Source organism: Plectropomus leopardus, chromosome 16 (assembly GCF_026936395.1).
Source record: "Plectropomus leopardus strain MGB_pleo_1.0 chromosome 16, ASM2693639v1, whole genome shotgun sequence".
NCBI classification, from domain to species: Eukaryota; Metazoa; Chordata; class Actinopteri; order Perciformes; family Serranidae; genus Plectropomus; species Plectropomus leopardus.
Genome location: NC_142191.1, coordinates 22,495,359 through 22,520,485, shown reverse-complemented (window position 1 = coordinate 22,520,485; position 25,127 = coordinate 22,495,359). Strand labels below are relative to the sequence as shown.

General features: G+C 39.2%; 1 protein-coding gene across 4 annotated transcripts in view; it reads right to left on the bottom strand.

The window, feature by feature from the left end:
• Window positions 1-669: 669 nt before the first annotated feature.
• Window positions 670-25,127, bottom strand: part of LOC121955317 (exostosin-1) — a 268,903-nt gene continuing 244,445 nt past the window's right edge. The window contains exons 11-15 of one of the 4 annotated variants that reach the window (XR_015779177.1): window positions 18,653-18,813; window positions 17,348-17,519; window positions 10,972-11,074; window positions 10,102-10,256; window positions 670-802 (exon numbers count right to left, since the gene is read on the bottom strand). Coding sequence is in view for 2 of the 4 variants with exons in the window: in XM_042503209.2 (XP_042359143.1) it covers window positions 12,768-12,953; window positions 17,348-17,519; window positions 18,653-18,813 (519 nt within the window). In the remaining 2 variants the exon portion in view is untranslated. Of the gene's footprint in view, window positions 803-9,665; window positions 10,257-10,971; window positions 11,078-12,003; window positions 12,954-17,347; window positions 17,520-18,652; window positions 18,814-25,127 lie in introns of those variants that run through there. The other 3 variants (XM_088089580.1, XR_015779178.1, XM_042503209.2) reach the window with 3 other exon arrangements.

The window sequence follows — 25,127 nt, the reverse complement described above, 5'->3', positions numbered from 1 at the left end:
GATGTAACATTTGATCTCTAGTGTTTAAAGCAATATTGCAACTCTAACATAGTTTGAAAAACAACTGAGGATTGTCAGCAAGTAGAAAACAGATACAAATTACCTGAATAAAATTTGTAATACTGTATTCCACATAGAACGTAGGTTTTTTGAATAAAGATATCAAGATTAAGAAAATAATAATAATAATAAAAAAAAAGCAACACATGCTCCCGGTCTCTGTAAAGATGTAGGCCTACATAAAAGAAAATGTACTCTGAGTAAGCGTTTTTGCTTGGCATTTTTGAAAGGTAAAGGTTCGTTAATAGAGCTATTATGTTAGAGCACATGTTTACGTTACAGCTTTAAATGCAATAACATGAAAATATGCACACGGGACAACAGAGCCCCTTTGTCCAAAACACCAACAAACTTTGTCCAAAACAACCATTGCAGCCAGTGCACACAACTGATCAACAAGCCGACACAAAACAGACAGGATGCAACAACCATCATTTAGCAAAATCAATGAAATGGCCAACAGCAGCATATAACGTCATCAAAGCAAACAACATCGACATGTATCAGCTGAACACTCCGCAGCGGCTGCAGCCATAAAACACACTTAGAGCGAAAAGACAGAGCTGCACAGTTTTTGCACAACGCAGAGCAGGTGTGTTGTTGTACTCACTGGTCTGATGGCTGTCTGTGGGTCTTGTACACTGCAAAGTCCTCCTCTGTCTGCTGTCTGTTAAGCGTCTCTCTCAAGGCAACCAGTCCACTCAGCCTCTCTGTCCCAGTATAACCATAGGTAAGCACATACCTATGCCGCAACACAATAATAGATACATTTAGTGCAAATAAATGTTCTTCTATTACTCAAGCAAAATAAACCCTGGTCTGCTGGAAAATACACCCTCTCATATCTGCTAAAAGGGCTGTTGTTCTGACACTTTATAAACTTGACTGTTGCAATGCAACAAACATATGATGATCTTATAAAATATGATGCATTCCTGTATGTCAGGGGTGTCAAACATACGGACCCCAACGGGTCCAACCTGGCCCCCTAAGTTGGAAATTTCGAAGAAGTCATTAAAACCCGGTCAATTTTAACTTGGATAAATTAAAAAGTAAATATCACTCAATTGTAAAGAAATTGTGTTTATTCTTTGATTTTTTTTGGAAATAAGAATTAAATAGATATTTCCTGATATAGACAGGTGCATTTCAGTTGAGGATATCTCTTACTATATACAGACACAAAAATCAAGCATTTTAATTATATAAATTTAGAAATTTCCAAAGTGAAAGTCCCACATTTCTATCTTAAAATGACTTAAAATCAAGGTGCTAAAAATAAAATAAAATAAAATAAAAACAATTGCTTCAATTCCTGACTAAAACATTGAGTTCAGGACATCTCAAACTACAGCCATGCAGTAAATCAAGCCTTTTTAGTGTATATACATCTGTTAAACTGTAAAATATCTGATGGTTTTACTGGTCCAGCCCACTTGACATCAAATTGGGCTGTATGTGGCCCCCAAACTACAATGAAAGTTGGCACAACTTTCTTTAACATCTACAACAGTGAAAAGCAACATTTACATTAATGCAGCAGTTTTTAGTATTTGAGAACTTCAGATATAGCTAATAGTAAAATATTTTCAGTACATTTTGCAGAGAATACTGTTTAAAGTATGGTTTTAAATGCAGAACTTTACTTGTAGTGGAGTATTTTCACAGTGAAGTATTAGTGCTTTTATTTAGGTAACAGATGTAAATTCTTTTGTCTTCACTAGCCGTACTGTTCCCAAAAAGCTATGGCCTGCATGTGCGATACTGTAGAGTTGGTGCATAATACATGACATTTAAAAAAAAAACAAAAAACTTGAATTAGGCTACTATTTTGGAAAAAAAAAAAAAAAAACACCCACAAGCGAACAAGTATATATACAACAACTTTGTTATAGTAATGACAGTAAATATAATTTGTTACAATCAACACAATGCAAAGTCAAATTTAGACACGCCAACCAGGTTGCAGCATTTTTGGATGTTCAAAGCAACTACTCTAGTATAAATAGTGAAAAAATTGGCATCAGGTGGGTGGATGTGGAGGTGGATTTATCTAACAAACTGTTTTTTTTTTTTTTACCTGAGAAACTGCTGTTTTTGCCCAATGTGAAACCAAATTCAATCAAGTTATTTTAATAACAAAGTAGTTTGCCATTGCTTTGCCATTAACGCATGTCAAGTGATGATACGTTAGTAAGAAAAGTGTTCATTTTAAGTTGTTTTTTTTTCTAAACCTAACCACATGCTCTTGTTGTGTAAACCTAAGGTTGTAAACCTGAAAATGATTATTATTTTTTTTTAAATACCTACAGTCTAAGTTTATTTTGAAATGGGGGAATGCATGCAACAAGCGTTAACTAACACATCATTCCTGAGTGTTCAAAACTGATTTAGGAGAAGTACCCAGCACATCATATATTGTCTTGATAGGTCGTGTGATGTTATATTACATTAGTGTCATATGTAGGCTACTTATTTAAGCCAAATAATGTTTTTTTCTAAACCTATCCACATACTTTTGTTGACAAAACCTAAGACGTAAAACTAAGTTTATTACCTACATTCACAATGCATGTAATTAGCATAAATTGATGCACCATCCCAGTAAATCCAAAACTGACAGTGGATGGGTACCTAGAGCGAACATAGTTTGATGTATAGGGCCACTGACCACATATCAGTGTTTGACGAGTTGAGATTGAGAATGTGTTGTACATGCTGTGATTGCATACAGTCAATGAAAAGAAAAGAAAATGCAATGATTTCAATATAAGGATAAAGAAAAAAAAACCTCAACTTATCCGGTATAAAATACATACAAAGCAATTGTTTATAATAATAAAACAAAAACAAAAACCCTAACGACTTAAAAAAATGCTTATCCCAGAAATTTAGGAAGCTATTGCATAAAGATACAGTGAAAAGAGGAAGAATGAAAGTGGAGGAAATTACACAGATGTTAAAATGAATATCTGTAATGTCATTGAAGCTATCCAACAAACTGTCTAGCAGTCAAATCCACATCAACAAGGAAAAGGAAAAATGTCTTCCTGAGCACACCTTTTTGCATGACAGTCACAAGATATCTTTTGTCAGACGTAGACACGCAGGACATTTTCAGCATTTGAACAAATTATCAATGCTCGACGTTTGCCTGGCGAGGACAGTGTCTGCACATCTTCTGTCCCTGCATCAGTACGATCAAAATCCATCTTCCCATCTTGCTTTTTCCACCTCCTTCCCCACTTTTCACTTCATTCATAATAGGATTCATAGATCCAGACACATGTCCTATTCAATTCAGACAATGGGGGACTCTCAACACCCACCAGGAGGAAATAAAGACTCTGAAGCAAATAGGACTTTCTGACTCCATGTCAGCGTGTGTGTATGTGTGTGCTTGTGTGCATGCGTGACGAATCTCACCCATATACACAAGGCCCCAGTACCCTATGATATCATCACGGGTGACTGCCCAATATGACAAATGTGAGGAGACAGGCTATAATGAGAAACATTGTTGGAAGAGGGGAAAAGATGGACGACTGAAAGTGTGCTTATGTGTGCATGTGTGTGCGTGTGTGTGTGTGTGAGAAAGAGGAAGTACAAGCAAGAAAAGAGGGAAAAAAAAGAAATTACAGGATGAGAAAGTCCCTTCCAAACTCTGGCAACAGGCTCCTCTAATGACTTTCTCTTTCCCCCATCTTCTTCCCATGTGCTCATATCAACCCTGTAACTCACCAGAACTAATATCGAGACGACTCAGAAAGAAGGTGAGGACTATTTCTGGGCCTCCTGACTTCCAATTATAAGTCCATTTGGTCATGGATATTTGAGGAGCGAGAGCAGAGAGAGAAAGAGAGGGAGAGCGATTTGAATATTTGGATATTCTGCGGGTTCCTTCCTCTCTCCATCATCGGTCTCGCCCACCGATCAATTTCCCATTTCATAACCTTGGAAACTCTTCAGGGTCATGCCAAATCAATGACTGCTCTCTCATGAAAACCTGAATAATTACCCAACGTCTATGAATCAGAAAGATTGGGCTTGGCTATGATTTATTCATGTGTTTCTTATTTTATTTAGGCAGCGCTGCATAATAGAGCCGTAACCAATGAGATGGATGCTGACGGCTTAAAAAAAAAAAAAAGAGAGAGTGTGAGAGATGAAAGGAAAGGAGAGGCTGGCTGTCAGGATTGATTGAGTCAAATGGGCTGATGGAAAGACTAGATGGATGTAAGGATTTTACAGTCTCCCTCTGTACCGCAGACATATATGATGGTGTCACCAAAGCTTCTCATTTATTACGTTTTTTTTCTCGGCTTAACATCAGATTTATACAAATTTAGTCAAAGTTTGTTATATATTTTACCAGTTGTGTAAAAAGAAAACTTAAATTTATACTTAAAGCTGGCATAGGCAATTTAACTTTGGTGTCATTGGGCAAAATCCCAATGATCTGAGAGAATACTAGACTTCTGCACCTCCTCTTGGCTCTGTTGTCAGGCTTTGGCCAATCACAGGTCACTTCAACTTGTTAAAGGGGTTAAATCCCAAAAGAATGTGGTTAGGTTAAAAAAAACACATCATGGCTTGGCTTACATTATTTACTAAAGTAACATAACGTCAAGTTACATATATCACTAGCATACATCATCACTAGCGTAGTATGCTACACATACTAGCACAACATGGCCTAATTAAAATAACTCAATTAAATTTTCTCTTTTGCACTGGACACAAACAGCAGTCTCTTGGGTGAAAGTCCAGAGTTTGGTTGATCCTCCCATCCTATGCAGACCTTGGTGCCCTTTATACTACACCAGTTGCCCAGAGCATCAGCAAATGCCAGTGCGCCGGTCGTCTCATGTGGCCACTAAAGAGCACGTCTGTGCATCGGTGTCTGACAGCGATGGGCCACTGATCAAGTGTCAGCATTTGACAAGTCAGGAGCAAGACCACATTGCACACACACACTCACACATGCATTAATGTGACCAAACGCATAATCCACGAGATCACAATAAGGTGATCTGCCATTGTTGTTACTGTAAGTTGTCGTCGTTGCCATTCAGACATTGCTTGTTGTGATTGGCTAAACCTGACGTACTGCAGGCTAAACAAGAGAAAATCTTCCCTGGAGCCATTAAAATAAATGCTGTTGTTCAGCAGAGCCAAATTTCACCTTGTATGTGTACTGTTGCATTTAGATTTATTTTAATAACATGCAAACTAATTTCTCTACAATGAGCTCTTCTTGTTTACCCAGCAATGAAACACAACCACTGATCATTCATCAGAGTCGTCATGGATCCCCGGGGATATCTAGATTTCACTTTTTATGTCACTCAAAATTCTTTTGTGCCTTTTACTCTCCCAGTGTCAGATTTATTTTTTCATTTTTTTGTGCTGACTTCCTCTGACATTAGCAGAAACAGGGATCCATGCTCACTGTCCATTAAGTACAAACTGGGGGAAGTGAAGCGTTATAGTTTCCTCCTGAGGGAACCCGTGGATGATCACATCCAATGACGAACACTGACCTGTATTGATCACAGTGGAGACGAGGCCCCTTAACCATGCTCTTACAGAGAGAAGGGCTTTGTGTGCAAGATATTACTATTGTCTGGACTCCCTATTGACAGCTCTTTACAGACAGGCACTTTTTCTCTGTGCTTTATTTAAATATGTTACTCAGATGGAACAAAGGCACACAAAAGGGCATGAAAAGAGAAATTAATATGCCACAGCTGTTTGTGTTGACTTTTGCAACTTTACTGTGACTGACCTGCAAAAAGATCATGTTGCCTTGAAGGAAAACTCGAATATCAAATTCAAACTTAAATAAACTTTAAACTCACTGCGCATCAAACAGAAGCGTCACCAGCCAATAATCATTATTCTAACTCAGACAGACAAAGCAGGAGACAGAGTAGATGGCGTGGCATTGAAAATGTTTACTTTGAGTTTCATCCTGTCTCCTACGGCAAAACATTGCTGGCAACCTTAACCATGACCATGAGCGTTCCCTAAATTTAAACAAACCTATCACAGTAATGGCAGATCAAAAAGCGCTCTAATTAATCAAATTTCCGATCGTCATGCTGGTCATTTTTGCGTGGGCGGTTGTTTGTACAAGCTACTGTGTTTAGAGTTGGCAGTGACCTCTAGTGGTTGCAGTAATTATGACAGGAGCAAAGGAGGAAGTCAGGTGTCGCGGTATATGGAGCAACAAAGTCCACAGAGGCAGCCAGAGTGGATGATGATAGACCCAGGCTTCATGTTTATGTGAATTTTAGGTTATGTACATTACATCACATTATGTAAATTATGTCAAGTCGACAAGCAACATCACAACGTTAAACTATGATTCTTTTCCTAAACCTAACCCAACTAGAAGGGGCGCTAATAAAAAATACAGCTCCCATGAGCCAAATTAGAGGATAAGAACAGGACTTTGACCTGGGAGACTAAGGTTTGTGTCCAGTATGAAACCAAAAGTCAACGTTGAGTTATTTAAAGTTATGTGAGTGAGTAACGTCACTTCACGTACTCAATGACATGTCAGGCTGTCACGTTATATTATTTATTGAATGTGACAATGCCATATCATGATTCTGTTACTAAACCTAACTTGTGTGCAAAGGCAAAGGAAACGCTCCTGTGGGTCATTGTAGAAGGTAGGAACAAATAGTATATGTGGATGTATGGGTTGGAGGACTAGTTGGCTTAACATTCAAACCAAATGTTCTGGGAGGAATCAAGCTGCAGGCTTTAGGTTTTCCACAGCACCATTTAAAAAAAAAAAAAGCCCCCCCCCCATCCTCCTCTAAAGAACTTATACCTATTTTCTGTCAAAATTAGCCTGTGAATGTGGATTTTAAACATGGGTAACCACGGTAAAAAATAGGCTATAGACTGCCTTACAATTGCCAGTAGACCAGAGCTGTACACAGCTTTGCAGCAGATGAGTTTGCCTTTGTATGTGTGTGTGTGTGTGTGTGTGTGTGTGTGTGTGTGTGTGTGTGGTTGTTTTGTTGGTGTGTCACATATGATGTCACAGACAAGCCGGAGACCAGGTAAACAGTAGAAAGCAGCACTGATGAAAACTTTACAGTGGTTTCTTCTTTTTATCTGTTACTCATTTTTTTAGTCTGTCTTTCAAACTCAGTGAAAATTAACTTGAATCGATGTTTTAGTGCAGCTTAAGTGGAGACGGACAGTATTTAGTGGTGGCGTGTCATTGTATCACAACGGATAAGGCGCTAAAATTAGCGTGTTCACCTGGGTGATCTGTTTTCCTCAATGCTGATCAGAGCTGCAGAGTCATTTGACCCGGGTGTGAATGCTGATTGTCCACTTTCCTATTGCATTAAGCAATAGGAAAATGACGTAAGGATTTTAAGTGACATAAAATAGTGAAATCTAGATATCCTCAGGGATCTATGACGACTCTGATGAATGATCAGTGGTTGTGTTTCACTGCTGGGCAAACCATATAAGAGGATAGATAGCTGGTAGTAGCAATCTTTCTTTGTGCAGCGGAAATGAGGCTTTTGACAGTAGTGAAGCCTTTCAAAAACCTGTCTTTTTCTGCAAGGTTTCCACACAAAAGTCACCCATATAAAGTTAGAACTAATACACACAAGATTATCTGTCTGTACTAAGTTGTGGCTGTATTTTATTGCGGGAACTGCCATCAGAGCCATCAAACAAGCAAAGACACAGACCAACTATTTGGTGATGATTTATACACAAAGGCTCATTAAATATTCATCAGGAACACGTTTTTCACAGCCACCGTGGCTTTACTATTGGTCTCAGGAGTACTCTTAGCTCTTAAACACCATTGCTATACATATGATAATATGTACTATGATCTCTCTCACTCTCTATCTCTCTCACACACACACACACACACACACACACACACACACACACACACACACACACACACACACACACACACACACACACACACACACACACACGCACACACACACACACACACACACACACACACACACACAGAGTTTTACAGGCTGCAGGGACCATAATAATGCATCATAAGAGCAAAAGGAGAATTCCCTAAAGCAAACTGAAATGAAAGCCATTGTAGCTCACACTAAATCATCTGTTGGCGCTGGGGGTTTGCCAGACTGTGTAGAAAAAGAGAGTGCATAATGAGAAAAGAGGGAATGACTGTGTTTGGAAAATAGTTCACTCTTACTGGAAAATGGCCCATTCTGGTCTTGTATACTGAAAAATTTGAATGAAATCCAGCCTTGGAAGAAATGGTATCACTTTATTTTGACATGTCACTGTTAAATCTCGATAATACATGAGTAGATATACAACGAGCTGACTGTCAGTAAGATTTGTTCAAACATGAAATCAGTGAGATGGTTATCAGACAGACATTTAAACCATCTCTAGATTTTAATTTGAATTTAAACACTTTGGTCGACAGTGTACTACTTTGGCCAAAAGTTGTATTTGAAAAATATCATAACTTTAGAGTTAGACGAAATGTATTAGTTGGTATTTTAGACTATGGTTGCAGCTAATACTCACCCCAATAATCCATGACATTTAAAGGCAGATACTTTTGCTTGTGTTAATATTGCGAGATAGGGCATTTGGCCTGATGGAGGTCTACACTCTTCAAGTGCAGTTTTCATCTTCATAATAGATTAATCTGTTTATGTAATGTATTGGTTTTTTGTTTACCTATAAAGGCCACACAATAGTGGAAAATACCAACATATCCGTATACAACAGTTCAAACGATGTCCTAAGAGTTATTGCCATATGAATTATGTTATGTTCTTACTGTTAAGTTACATAATTAAATTAAAATTACTGAGGTTAGGTTTAGGCAGGTAAAGTTACTGTTATTAGGTTAGTAAAAGAAACACTGTGATGACTTATGTAAAATGACTCTAAGTTCCCTCAGTTCACGTTTCTAAACAGCTGTCTCCTTGGGAACGTCCCAGGGGAAAGTCTGGTGTTTTGTGACCCATCCATCAACCCAACATGCCTACCTATTAGACCACTCGGTAGGCTACTACTTCCTTCTTAACTTCCATCAGCACATTGGTCATGTGATCGCAGCCTTTCAAAACATATGGGCTATGCACAAATCCCTGGCTCATGATAATATGGGATACCATTTTTGGTGCATTACTTTTTGGAGAAAAATGTGCAAACAGTGCACGAGAACAGCCTGAAAATATCCCTCAAAACTTTTAAGAGTCCAAAGTGAGACCTTAACAATTGTTTGTTTCTCCTTATTATCAGTTCAATGATTCCAAATGGCTGTCAATTAATTTTTTGTCAATTGACTAATAGACTTAGATTTTCAGCACTACCCTAAAGGTCCAGTGTGTATGATTTAGTAGCATCCAGCAGTACGGTTGCGGAACTGAAACTTCTTCTACTTGCCATGTGTAAAAACAACGGTGGCCAAAGCGAAAATACGAAAACACTGTGGCCTTATCTAGGACAAGTGTTTGGTTTGTCCTTTATGAGCTGCAGTAGAAACAACATGGTGGACTCCAGGGAAGATGACCCGGTCCGTATGTAGATATAAATGGCTCACAATGAAAATATAACAATTTTTATATACAGGTGGCTATAAACTATTAAAAACACAGTTGTGAACATTATATATTTCTGCCAATAAATGCCTCTAACTAATGGACCTTTCAGCTGATGTTAAGAAATGTATTGGCATTGAGATAACTGGAATGAGACTTAATCTATAATGAGCAAATATATTCACATCTTTCACAGTGCAGTAGTAGAATTGATGAATAGCTACAATTGGATTACAAAAACAATGAGGCCACTGTAGAGAAACATATGTAACAAAGTACATTACTGCAGATACGGTAACTTTGAATGCTTCTTCAATCTGTGGTGGCTTAAACTTTTAGTTACGAAAGACAAGGCATTATTTATTAATAAAATATAATGCAAAACACAGTGTGCCTGTGTAACTACATATGTCTTTTTAATGTAATTATAAACCTGAAATACCTGAAAGAGATGCAGCCCTTCATTGTTCTGTTAATTCTGCAGAGATCTTCGTGGATCTCAGCTTGAAGACACATGTCACATCAAAAGAGGAAAAACTGTGATAACCCTCAGATGATGAAGAGATCCTGGTTATTGGATGTGAGACAGGGAACAACCTGAAAATAAAATAAAGGGGTGAGATGAAGGAATGGTGCACAGGGAAAACGAGAGAATGAGATCAGGTGATTATAATTATTGTGTCTGAGAGGAGGGAGGAGATGAAAGGTGTGAGGGGGAAAAAATCAATGAAAGATAGATGAAGGGAAAGACAAATGAAGAGTGACAGATGGGATGAGGGAAAGATTGTTGATTGGCTCCTTTATCGTCATGGGAACAATCCTCCATACTGTACATGAAAGGGCTGTGGCTGTGTGTGTGTGTGTGTGTGTGTGTGTAAAATCTAGAGCACGCTTATGAAATCTACCCATTAATGTTTGAAATTGATACAGTTGTTTAACTTTTATTTATGAGGGTAATATTAAATGAATTGCATGCTCTTTTCCAGCTGCATCTTACTTCACTTTGATGAAGTTTGACCTTTAATATATGTTTTATTGTCTCAAGATGTTGAAACTCTTCCTTGCTCTCCAAAAATTGGATCACCTAGTTTAAGCCAAGGCTGTTATGTAAAGAACAGAGCAACACAAAAAAAGACTTGTTCAACAGTGATCTCAGGACAGCACCCCAAAAAACATTATACCCTACATGTGACAGAAATAACATCTCCATTACATATCTGCTACACAGTATTGCCATGTGGGACTAAAAAGGTTGAAATAAAAGTTCAAACAAGCATCTTTCATAACAAACAAACAAAAAAAAAACACACACCTGAGATTTTCAGTTTCTCGCAGCAGAGCTCTTCAGCTCCAATGCCAATGCTCTTTGTGGGAAGCCATTGAGGGATCATGATGTTTCTCTGCACTGGCGGCTCCTACTAATTGAAAACAAAACATCGGTGAGTTTGCTGTCAGTGAAAAAATATGCATGCTTATGGCTGTTCTTTGAATGGGGTCGTGTTTGCCACATCCAGGAAAAGAGTCTATATGAATATATTCTATATTCTTGTGGTCATCACGACCTCGTAAATAGAAATTACGAGGTCGTGAAAAAAGGTTAGAATTCACAAGTTGTGACATGTTTGCTGACATTTTCAAAAATGGTGAAGACAATCAATGCTTATGTTTTTGGTAGATTGTAGGTTAACATAATAACAACTAATTTTAGTAATTTGAGATCTTTCTAATTCTATAATAGGTTTAAGGAAAATGTTAATATTCCCAATGGCCTCATCATTACGCTTTTTACAATTCCTGCATCACGTGACCCACTCACTAGTTTGTTAAAAAGCCAGCCATACCAGATTTCTGATGGTAATGTGTTGTGAACATAAAATTCTTACTGTTAATGGATTTTACTTTTTTTTTTAAAAAAAAATCTTTTCACCTTAAGCTGGTAAGTGTATTTACCAGCTGCAACAAAACTACAATGGCTGGTATTTTTGTTTTATCCTTTGGACCCCCAACTTTACACCCCTGGGCAGTTGCTTCATTCTGTCAAGAAAGTTCACTCTTTACTGTAGCCTACTAACTCTTGTTTACGTTGTCATTAAAAAACTACTTTTATTATTGAATTTGTTGTCCTGCATTGTTTTCACAGTTTTAATTTTAGCTAGCTCCATAGTGTATACCTGCACTTAAGTGAGGGCAGAAAAGTCACTGACAACAAATAAAAATCCCTATGCATGGCAAAGAAAGAATTCAGAGAAGTAGAGAAGTAAGGAAAGGTAGAGTTTTGTTAAAAATAAATAAAAGATAACAAGCAAAGGAAGGAAGGAAGCAAGAAAATGCTGTTGAGACCTGACCTCATGTCTCATAACATAACATCTCTTTATTGTATTTTTTATTTGCTTCTTATAGACAGGAACTGCTGCTGAAAATCTACAATAGTATACAAGAGGCATATTGCCATAGTCTCTGGGTGTTTTGGAGTAGCAGCTGTAACGTGGCATGACCCAGAAGCTACTGTGTCCCATTTGTCCGCAATGTGTCTATACTGTACATACATAACCCCAGAAAGTGTCCTTTGACTTTATGAATGTAACCCATAAATCTCTTTACTTTTTGTCCAACATTAAACTGTATACTCTTTAATACCAACACTCCAACCTCCACAATAAACATTTCTCTGATAATTTCTTTTTTTGTTTTTTTTTTCAAATTCAAACACATTAGGCTTTTCAGGTCCTTGTACAGTTGTCTTGTTCAAACCATGCAACACATACGGTGGTCAAGACTGTCTTTAATGTGTCCAGGTCTTTGTTGCATGTGTATCCATGCATTCTTATTTATGTGTATCGTCACAGATGGAGGGTGCGCGCAGTCACTCGCTGTGACTCGCAGTGATTCGCTGTGACTGCCACATTTTTTTTCTTCATAGAAATACTCCTTATACACCTTATGCCTTATGCATACGTATGTATTTTATCATTTTTATCTCCAGTGTCCATGTGTGAGTTTCTCTTTATAGCCTCACAAATGTTCACATTCAGTGTGTGTATTCTTGTCACGGTGTCTCAAACACACACACACACACACACACAATGATTTGGTGTGTATCTTGTGCATTCACAGCCTCTCAATGTCCCTGTATTTCTTCCTCAGGATGGAAACCTGGTCCCTGAACAACACAGGGTCCAGCCTCATCTGGGAGTGCACCAGAGGCATGAAACCCAGCCAGTGACTGAAGGCGTTCATGCAGGTCTGTCGCTGGGCAAAGTGGTCTGGGTCGGCCCACCGAGACGACTTGGAGCCCTTGGTTCAGAGAAAAAGAGATGGAAAACGAGGAGAGAGAGAGAGAGAGAGAGAGAGGATAACAGTCTAAAGAATCAATCATTATAGCTCTGTAGCAGCTGATAACGTAATCATAATATTGAGAGAATGCTGACAATAATCCTGACTGTATAACAAAACATCATAATTCTGTCCCACTACGCATGTCCAGCATGATGCATCTGAATCCGACTTTCTTTTCTTCCCTGTGATTGGTTTTTAGAGGTGCGTGTCTCCTTGGCTACAAGGTGAGACGCCTATGGTTAAAATGATTGAATGATGAACAAATGCTTTATTTGTCTCCCTCAAAAGAATGCTTTTGAGTGTAGCTGCAAACCTTATCCCATAGAATAATATGATGAAATACAGTAGCTGGATTCTCACTTATTCACCAGCATCATAAGCAAAGACAGGGACTCTTGATGGTTTGGGGTTGTACAGGTGCGCCTCCATGCTGGTGAAGACGCTCCTTATCTTGGACAGCTTGTCATGACATGGCAGGAGGTGTAGCTCATAGTAACACATACTGTCTCTCCCGCTATTTGTTTTCACCGCCTGCTCCTCCAGAGAATCCAAGTTCATCATACTGACAGAGCAGGACGACCTGGCCAGCTGTTTCACTCTGTGGGAATCTCCTGAGTAGTTGTTGACACTTCAGCACACAGTGGCACAAAAAGTACAGCTAGAAAACGTACAATGAAGTGTCTTTCACATATTATTTGGTGTAACTTATTCTGCAAGTACAGCCGCAGCTCGTATTACCTTGTTCACATTATCTGGGAGTTTAACAGAGTCAGAAATCTTGCAGCTGATCACAAACTGTGTATTTGTTGTAGAGGCTCTTGCTGTTACTTATTGTCTGCAGCTCTTTTATGTCACCTTCCTTTTTAGAGACACAAGGACGGACAGTCCTTGATGAGATGTTTTCCACAAGCAGCTGCTTTTTTTTTTTTTACTGACATTGAGCTTCAAATTTTCACCTGAAAACAAACCACATTTTTTTTGTTTATGCTCCCAGTTTTTACAAAGTTAAAGACTTTTTATGCAGTCAATGAAAATATTTCTCTCTAATTTTAGTTACAAATTAGTCAAAATCCTTGTTAGTGAGCACTTCTACTCTTCCAATATAATCTATACACCGGACAGGTGTAACATATCAGGATGCTGATTAAATAGCATCATTATTATGTATCTGTGTCTACCAGAGCTACTGGCTATGAATTGCATTTTCCTTCCACTACTATAGCTGTCTCCAGTCTTTTTTCTGTGAATTTGGCAGTACTTACAACCAGCGTTGTGTTTAAATCTTTGTTTTGTGTATATAAGACTCAATGAGGATATGAACATGTAAGCTTTGTAAAATTGGAATATATTAACCAAGTTTAGTCCTTTATCAGTTCTAATGGTGTGTTCTCACCTGATAGGAAACCAGTTTTTGCATTGCATTTCTTGCATGAATACGGCTGCTGGGGTGTATTTGACAAATGGTGAATATTTGACCGAAACAGCTGTTGTGCTAACTAACTGTGGAAGGCAGCTAATGGCTAACATGTAGTCCTCTGGCTTCACTCACTAATCTCCGAGCCCTCTCCTTGTCTGTTTTGTCTCTGTACAGTACTGACATTGAGACATGGAGCTCCAGGTGTCCACAGACAGTGGCAATAATTTTATCCTCTACATTCTCTGTAAAGAGAATCTCAACTAGATCACCACACTGGTAGGATTTCGTGACACGGAACTGCGCAAACTTCTTGTCTGAATTAAAAAAATTCAACAGGAATACGTAAATAGGATAACTTTCATGTCTTCATGTCATTATTTGTGTCTGGCATTGACTTTGTTTTAATCTCGCTGTGCGAAATGCTTGCTTTGCACTCACTGTAAACAACAGACTATAAATAATAGACGTAGCTACTGTGATGTAACTCATTGGTTTGTGGACTGCCGTTTTGAAGCCTCCAGTTTAGCAGTACAGCTGTCCCCATCTGTGTTTTTTGGAGGCAAAAGTGACCGTATGTGGATGAGAGGTTGGAGCTGTTGAGAAGTGAGAGGTGGATCTGATCCTGACTATTGCAATACTGCACAGACAATCTCACACTTAAACAGCCCCGCCGATAAATTTGTGATCCTTTGGCTGTTGATAAAATGTGAACGGGTGAGTTGTGAAAAAAAAATCAACCCCTTTACTATTATTATGATAATGTTATGAGCTATAGAGACCAAAACTGTTGGGTTTTTTTTTGTTCCAGGCTGTAAACATGTTATTTCTGCTGTAAAGTTGGACATTTTACCAGGGGGGGTCAAGTGAGGTTTACTCTGTTTTGGAGCCAGCCTTAAGTGGCCACTCAGTGAACTGCAGTTTTTGGCCTTTCGGCATTCGCTTCACTTTTCAGCCTCAGAGGTCGCTGCTTGGTGTGTGCATAAGGGGATCCATCTGCATCCTCTTGAGCCTGTCCCCCAGTCTTAACATCATGATAAGTTTAAAAGTCAAACACATATGCCAGTAGGCTCCAGCTCCAGTCGGTCACTGAGACTTCAGATTACTCACTGCAGCTATTGGAACGATGCAGGTTTTGTGCGTTGTTTCCTGTCAGTAGTCCAAGCATTTGGAGCATCCTGCACACATCATGAGTGTCCTCAGCTTGTTATCTGATATGGACAACAGAGAAGGATGGGTGGGCCCCCAAGTGGCTGCTGGGAGATGAGTTCGAGAGGGGGCAGTGAAGGGCAGCAGACCCCTTTGATAAGCTGTGGCACGGGGGCGTGGAGCTGGAGCAGATTTATCCTGTGTACTGCAGGAGGGTGACAGCCGGAGGAGCCGAGGGTCAGGTAGAATAATGAAACTACAAGAAATTGTGTCACAGAAACGGTCCCTTGAATGAAACATCTCTGCTCTTGGAATAAAGAAATGGATGAATAAACGATACAAATTCAGCCAAAAAAAATATTAGTCATGACTTGTGTTGCTTCATCAAACCTGGTGGTCCAAGTTTCCTAAAACATTCCTCCATTTTGCTTCAAACAAAGTAACAAATCAGGAGTGAGAGTGGAGGGAGGCAGGAAGAGAGAAACACTTGAGAAGAAGGGAAAAAAGAAAGAGAGAGCGACGAAAGGAGGAAGTAAATCTAGGTTTGCCGTGCTGCCTTCACAATTAAGACATTAATCACTGAGTCCATACTGCCGAGTCATCGTCCTGCCTGTGGTCAGACCATCAATCAGAATCTGACATAGGGCTGGCCACACAAAGTACACACACACAGACACACACACGCACACACACAACATGCACTTCTATAGATCTCCCAAAGGGAAGGTCAGGGCTGCTTCCTGTAGCCTGAAGCTTCAACACAAGGAAGTGAATCTCTTTTTTATCTCCTTTCCTATTTATAAAAAAGGGTCAGGTAATGAAACTATTCACTTTAAAACATATTTAAATCCCCGTCAAGCACTGTAAAAGGTACCCAGTGGATGTTTTGACCTGTAGCGTTATAGAGCAATATTTTGATGTTTGTATCCTTTTCTATACAAGCTCATGCAAGAGGATGAAACTGGCATGTTACCTTTTAATTACTGCTGACTGTTTTACACTATACCATTGATCAAGCGCCAAGAAACAAAGAGGCAAACATGGAGTTCAACAAAGCAGCAACCTTCAGGGCAATAAACTGAAGCTCTGAGAGTGAGTAAATCTCTATAGACCCCTGTGCTAAAATACCCAACTTAACAGCAGAAATAATCATATTTACAGCCCGGTACAAAAACTGGTGTTGGTCTCTATAGCTAATTGTAACATTCTAGACAACTGAAATAGGGAAGATTTTTTTACATAACTCACCTGTTTACATTATATTAAGGCTAAAGGTTTTACATAATTGAGGGTGTGGCCACTTTGAATGGCAGGCAGATGTCGTTTGTTGACATGTTGCTTCCATGGCGGCAACGTTGGCTCGGTAACTTAATCAACTTTACTTAATCCTACAGGGCTTCTTTTTGGTAAATTGCCACAATGACTGAAATGACAAGGATTTAATATGTCTTCACATATATGTTCCTAATTATATGTTTTTGTCATATTGCTAGCAATCCCACAGTTCTATCATCAAGCAGGTAGAGCACTGAAAAGTATAATGCTAAAGACAAACATAAGACAACACCATCACAACAAACTCATTGAACAGGAGTATCTGAGGACTCCATGTTCTACCTGATCTCTTTCTTTGAATTAGCTCAACATTGATGACTGACCAAATGTGTTGCAAAAATCATTTTAACTTGCGAAAAGAAGTTTAAATGTATTATGGCTACAATCATCAGTCCTGACCATAAAGACGATTGTGTGCAGATCTGTGTATTAAGCTAACAATATAAAGCTCTACCTGACTCATCATGGTTTCCTTGTACTGCTTCTTCTGTGTGACTTTTATCGGCGGCTGCTTGGTGACGGCTGAAACCAGGAAGTTCATCAGGATGTCTTCACAATTAGCCATGCGGTCCACCATGGTCAATAGGCTGGCAGGGACATAGTGGGTGAACAGGTAGTGGTAGTATCTGTCACACAAGACACAAAAAGGAACAAAAACCGATGAGGTTAACTGTGTATTCATTTCTTTTATTAAAAGCTGCACTTCTCTTCTATTCTGCATGGCTGCTGTGTTGCACCCTCAGCAGCATGGGAGCACTAGATCACTGTCAACTCTGTTACCTCCCTGCCAAGGTCTGCTGTCCCCCTCTCTCTGTCTCTCTAACACACACACACACACACACACACACACACACACACACACACACACACACACACACACACACACACACACACACAAACACACTTTCCACCTTTCCTTTTTCCTCTCTGGCATTTTTTCCCCGAACTTCGTTGGCATTTCAGATTTTAAATAACAAAAGGACTAAAGATTCGCACTGAGCGTCCTAACAATAGAACAATGAGAGAGCTGTTTATCTGCGTGACAAGATACTTCAAATCCGTTCGAAGGGCGACGCTCCACTCCGTTCAATTTACCGCTCTGTTTCATACTTAAGTTTACCTTTTGTTTTCTTTCGATCCCAGCTTTGTGTTGTTGACAATCACTTCATGAGATAACAGAGAGGTGGAGAAATCTTCTATTACTTTAGTTAAAAAAATAAATTAAATATGATGGGTGAGAGATGACTTTTAATGTGGTTTGTATCTTGTGGATAAGGAATAAGTATCTTTGTAAAGTTGGAAAGGATCAACCTGACAGGTGATATAGAACAACTGCACTGCAAGGCAAATTACACACATTAATAATTCAGATCAAATACATTCTTATATTACATTGTCATTATCTTGTTTTACACACCTTTAACTGATTGTTTTCAATGCCAAACAGAGCACCTTTGGCAAACAAAACTCAAATTATTACTATCTCTAAAAAATGTTAATCAAATAAAAAAGTATGAATAATAAATGTTAAAATAATTTTATTAACACAAGAAATTTGAGCTGGATGACTTGCATTTATCCTCCCTGAATTCCTGGATGCACCGATGTGTTTAGGTTCAATTCAGGTCATGAATGCGTGTCTTACATTGGAATCTCCTCAGATTTATTGTAAATCATTTAAAGGATAAGTTGTAAATGTTAAATATCAACTGCAAAGCTTCACTGATCAGCCGGAGATCATTTCAAGTTTTTTTTTTACCTGTGGTAGAAAGCTGCCCCGGTGAGGACCATGGAGTAGTCATTGGTCCATTTGGAGGTGTAGCCCCAGCGGGATCTGGAACTATCCCAATAGTGGCTCCGTGCTGGATAACCAACAATACGCTCCGGAAAGCTTTGCCATACAATAAAGGCAAAATCCACCTGTGGCAACAGAGAGTAAAGAAAGAGGCCAGAAGACAGAAAAGATAACAAGGGTTGTGGAAAATAAAGAGGATGATAGAGTCAGAAATAAACCGACAAAAGGTGGAGAAAAGGAGGAGATGATACAAAGGGGGAAAGTTGACAAGAGAGGAAAAAGCATAAAATATTGATTAGAACTGAAAATTCACAGGGAAAATCCTTCTGAATTAAAGCAGCTTATAGACGGGGAAAAGAGATATAAACAACTAATTTAAAATAGCTATCAACTGGCCATTGAAAAAACAAAACCCTCTCTGCCTCAAATAGAATATGAAATGACATTTCAGTATCGTAAACAGTTTCCCTCCCACTTGAAAAGTTTCTAGTTAATTAAAGTGTCCTAGCCAAACCGTCAGTTCTCAATCCAAAGGCATCAAATACAACCACATTTTAAGTAACTTTCCTTTGGATCCTGATGCCAAAAGCCACCTTTCACATGCACATGACAGGCTGCTGGACAGTGCCAGCTGACAACATGGGCAGACAGAACCATTTGCAGTGTTATTATACACCACCAGACAGTACCTGCCACTGCAGCATGATACCAGGATGGGCGGTGTCAGTTGCCGATGTGGCTGAAAGGAACCTGTCTCATCTGCACTGTAAGCCACTGGTTGAGGTCAGGTTGAAATGCTGCCAATAACAACGTAACATAAGTAAGAGCCCGAGGGCGTCTATAGGATGTGTGGGAGGGTCCAACAAACCCTGGACTTTCATGCAGGAGTCCAGTGTTGATCGCTTCCTATCTGAATGTGATGTTTTTTTTCTACACCTTACCATGTGCCCCCTTTCCCTATTTGAACAATCCTTGGCTTTGCCTAATCCTAACAATGCATACCAGCATGTACATTCGTTGATGCCCCAGCGCTGTTTGCCACATGTTGTTGTTGCCTAAACATAACCACGTGCAGCATAATCTGACCATGTGCTTGCGTTGACATCAAAGAAGTGGCATCGTGGAACGTAAAGAGCAGACGCAGAAGGATACTAAGAGCGTAATATGTAGATGCAGAAGTCCACTGTAAAGCAGCAATATGTGACAACTTGGGATAAAAATGTGTTGGCAACTCACACCAAGACAATCTAAAAGGAGATTGATAAATAGTACAACAGGGAAGAGGAAAAGTATGTATCTTTCAGGGTAAACTGTCCATTTAAATCAGATATTAAATACAGTTTGTACCACCTTGGGCTGACTTATGTCTGTTTGCTTCCACTTATGTGAGTGCCGAGAGGGTTCTCATTGCTTCTGGAGCTGTATGTTCTTCATACATCTACTGGTCTGCCTATCTCAGTATCCCTCTCAGGCCCCCTTCTTCCCCAGATAAAGACAAAATTTCACATGGAGTCGTCTGGAGCACCTGGTGTCCTTGAAGAAGCTCAAGCTACCTGAGAAAGATCCTCTTTTGAATTCAAAAACACCACTGAGACGTGCAGGCAGACACACCAGAGAATAAGCGGATCACCACATAATGAAATACTTGGTAATACACACACACACGCACACACCACCTCGGGTGCCGGGGGAGAAAATTAATTACCAGAATAGTAGAGGTAGGGAGACGGCGTTAGGGAGGGGAGCACCGAAAGTGGATGTTCTTTAGCGATACCTCGCGGCTTCTGTCATGAATCGTGTGAGCAATTACTGTAAAGCGCCAGCGCTAAGCCGAGAGAAAGGTTGGAGCTGCCATTCTCAGTGTAGCCCCTGATGGTGTGTGCATGCAGCGTGTGTGTGTGTGTGTAGTCTACATATGTTTGTGAGATTTTTCAGATGCCTCCACAGCTGTTCTGAAAGGATTAATGACATCATGCAAATATAATTTAGCTGCCAGAGATTAAAAGGTTCTTTATAATATGAAATGGCATGCGTCAGTGTGTTTGTGTGTGTATGTGTTTGTGTGTGCATTTGTGAGTGTGTCACAATCCAGATTCTTTGCACTCATAATATGTCCGTCTTAATTACGGTTTAAAACAGAGGCTTGATATGGCTGAGAAGGATGAAGGTTTTGTGTGTGTGTGTGTGTGCGTGCTTGTGTGTGAGTGTGTGTGTGGTCCATACTAATAGATTCTACAAGGCCAAAATTGATCGAAGGAGCAGCAGGTCAATCCAGCAATAGATCTGTGACAAATCTCTCCCGACATTTGGATTTAACATGTCCGATGTTATTAGATGAAAAGAAGCTACATCACATTTTAGAGGCCTCATTCTCCCTCAGCATGTGGTCTTTGTCCAGTGTGTTTTGAAAAATATGTGTTTTCAATCAGTTTTTTTCTTTTTCTTCTCCATGTGAAGCGATGCAACTGCGGTGTTCTCACCGTCAACCTCCATCTGATTTGGGGGTGATAAAAGTGAGGAAAATGTGCTTTAAACTGAGCTCGTATCCAGCAGGTTGCGAGTGCTGTGGCTTTGATGAAGTTTTATCAACAGCCTCAGTGTGATCCAGGACAACCAGCTGTGGCGTAAGGTCCACACTGCGGCAACAAGCGGCTACTGCAGGTTTGTGGTTCGAAACATCTTTTGAATTATAGCTGTTCTCACCAGGTACCTCTCTGTTGTGTGTGGTAATGTCTGGTCTTGACAGCTCTTAAAGTGTTCTCTGAAATTTCTACAAAATGCTGTCAAACTTTTCCCCAAATTGTGCTGCTGTCAACTTTCTCAAGAGTTCATTTCATTGATTGATGTGGCTCCATCATCGTCACTTTGAAATTACACACCATGGTGTCTTACTACACCTCATACCTCCCGATGTACTAAGTACTAGTGAAAATGTTAGTTTTGTATGCCACAGGTTAAGGATTGGATCATATCTGCTTGAATGTAAGGGTTAATTTACCCCTTTTTAATGTCTCCTCATACAACTGTTCATATGATATTTTACAAATTAGCACCTGTACCAATTAGGTTAGGTTTAGAACTAGAATAACCACCTTGCAGTTGTAACCTGGTAAGACCATCCTGATTTCGCCCTGTCTCACTCTGGACTCTCTGCCACACCAAACCACTTCAATCCACTGCAGTTTAGTCGGGCCAATCAGAGATCTGCTCTGTAACTGAAAACGTCAGCAGCCAATCAGGGACTGCGTTATAGTTGATGATGCAGCATGCAGGCCAGTTTACCTCTGTTTTCACTGTGCAGGAAGAAGTATGGTGCCCACTTCCTGTTCACAAACTCTGGCTATTACAAAACACGGCACTAAAATATGTTTCTGAGGACATTTTAGGAGAGAAACAGGCAGGGCAATAACATAATCTTCACTTATATTTGATCAGCACTGCCTTGTTTTAATGTGTGATCAGTTTTTGGTCCGAGTTTGAGAGAGAGAAACTGTTAAAAAAAAAAAAACCTGTACTTTTCACTGTTCAAACTACCTTGTAAAATGTACTTTGGGAATACTGTTTCAATCATGAAACATGCCAATAAAGCCTTTTTGAATTTAGCTGACTTGAAAGAGAGAGAGAGAGAGAGAGCGAAAGAGCGGTGGGTAAGTCTCATGATCCAGCTTTATACTCTGTGTCTGCGGTGGCGGCAGCATGGATTGGCAGGCAATACCAAAATGCGGAATACACCCTAGTTTAAGCAACAGCCCAAGAGCCAGTGAAACATTTTCGTCGTGGGGGGAGGAGGGAGATCTAGGCACGGGTTTGATGGAGGGAAGTCTACCACAATTCATCTATACATACTACCCACATTGTTCTAATACAAAGCTGGTTGAAAATTGGCAAAGTATCCCTTTAGGTAGAGGATCTGAATACTTCCTCCACCACTGCTGAAAGGAGTCCAAACCCTGCTACATCCTGAACAAGCGCTTAAAAGAGAAGAGGATATAAATTCAGCCATTTCTGTTGAAGAAGTACTTCCATATCCACCATATTGAAAATGTCTTCCAAAGGGCATAATGCAGCAGCATGCTTGGCCGCCCAATGAGAGACAAAAGCTTCGTCAGGTTTTTTTCAGTCGTATTCCCTTCTCTAATCTCTCTCCATGGAATAATCATATATTTAATGAGCTGAAACAATGTAATTATGAAATTGGCACAGCCATTCTTCCACTGAGGTATTATAATATGAAAAGTCCTATTAAAAGTCTAATGTTCTCTCTTGCACATTTTCACTCACTTGACATATTTCATCTCCTTTCAATAAATCCCCTCACCATGTTAAAAGGGCAATTAGAGGAACGGGTTAGTGAGCACAGCAAAGATTCCCTTCACTTCCTCTTTATGATTCCTCTCTCTCTGACGTCTTCTTCTTCCTCTCGTTTCATAAAACAAGCCATGCGCCCATAAAAGTTTAGTTGTACAAACTCGCTCGTATTGCTTGGCCACAAATTGTAGTGCCATAAAGTGTAATTGTGATCCCGCCGGCGTAGAAAAGGTGAACATTGACTTGCTCCCATCAATAAAACATCTCAGAGTTTAAAGATGTATTGGATCTCTTGGGCTCATTGGGCCTCACAATCCATTATGGATCGCATCTTTTACTCGCTGAAAAGCTGATAAGAAACGAGGTTGCTACTTGTAATGACTCTCAAAGTAGAAACACTCATTTAGCATCACAGATGAGCTGTTGCTGTTTATTTTACTTGCTTTCTAGGTTTAAAAAATATAGAACTTAAAAAATGTAAATACTGGTGACATGTTGCAACATTTTTCAACATATTTGTGTGTCTTAAGTTAGGAGGGTAATAATTTATATGTGAAAATTTTACGAAAAAGGCAAATAAAAATAAATGTTAAGGAAACTGACATCAACACTTGTTGCCTGCGATATTAACTACATTTAGATGTACAATTTCACTGATTATTTCTTGAAGGTTACCACATAGAAGGGTTAAAGATTCTTTATGCTTTCTGGAGTACTTTGGCAGATAAACAAAATTGCCATAAAACCATGTTTGCAATAACTATGTTAATTTACTTAACTTTTACTTAACTATGGTGGCAGCGTCTGGAAAGACATTAAAGACGTGTAATTTTTTGAACATCTTGAAAGTGCAGCGCATTTTGTATTATGTTTTTCAGTTTCCAGGTTGTGGTTCATGTGCCTGCTAAAAAATAAAACAATATGTTGCCCACAGAGAACATGTAGAGATCCAAAGAAGTGGGACTGGCTGGCGGGGCAGTTGTGCTATTATGTTGTGTTCTCCTGCATGTTTCAGATGTGGTTGCGGAGATTAAACTTTAAAGTTGCGATACTGGAAATTTTCAAAATAAAATCCTCGTTCTGAAAATATTCATAGTCTGCATTTTCACAAAATGCAATTAAATGTGTTTATATTCAGTACCAAAGTGGTTTATCATTGTTAATGGTGGAGTCTGCCATCATGAGCAAACTAGGAGATAATGGGCCCTTTGGGACAGATATGAAAAAAGGCCTCATACATAGGAGTCAAATAGTCAAATAGAAAGACCTTGTTGTGGTTTCGCCTCTTTTTTTTTGTTAATTTGTGTCTTTGTAGTCATTATGCATCCTTTTGTGTTTTTACATCTTTGTGGTCATTTTGTGTTTCCTTGTGGTGGTCATATATTACATACATATTTAATAATCAAATAAGACTCAAAAAAGACAAATATAGGACACACATGCACATTTACCTTTAAGTATAATATTCTAATCAGCCTGGTAAATCAATGTGCCTTTGCCTTTTCCTAAAAGTTTTAGTGGTTTCAGAGCCTGAAGAAGCTCACCACTAACTCTACTAACATGTCAAAGTCTTGATTAAAAAATGCGGAATAGAAACATTACTTCCGCTCCTGACTACTCTTTAGACGATTCACTGGTTTCTAATTTGTTCTGAAACAAGCGTCAGAGTAACAAACCACTGATGTTTCACATCCACTCTCTTAAGTAACAAGTGAGACTTTAATCAAAGAGGTGCTCTGTGTTTTGACAGTGTAATGATACAGACACAGAGGTAATGGATCTCGTAAAACTCCTGACTCCGTGAAAGCACTTTGTTTTTCATTATACCCTCTTCAGTACGCTTTTCTCTCCATTCCATATTTCCTCTAGCCTTGATTTCCGTTGACTCTCTGTGCTTTTGTGTTCTTTTTATTCACTTTTCCTTTCTTTCCCCTTGCAATTTTGCTTTTTCTTAGTCTGATCTTTTCTCCTACTCATTTCTCCCATCTTTCCCTTTTCCTTACATATGTTTTCTTTTGTCCCTGCCCTTCCATTTTCTTATTGTCTTTCCTTTATCCATCTTTTTTTCACTTCACTATCCTCTCCATAGTACTGCAGTCTACACTTTCCTCTTTTCCCAATGTACTTATCT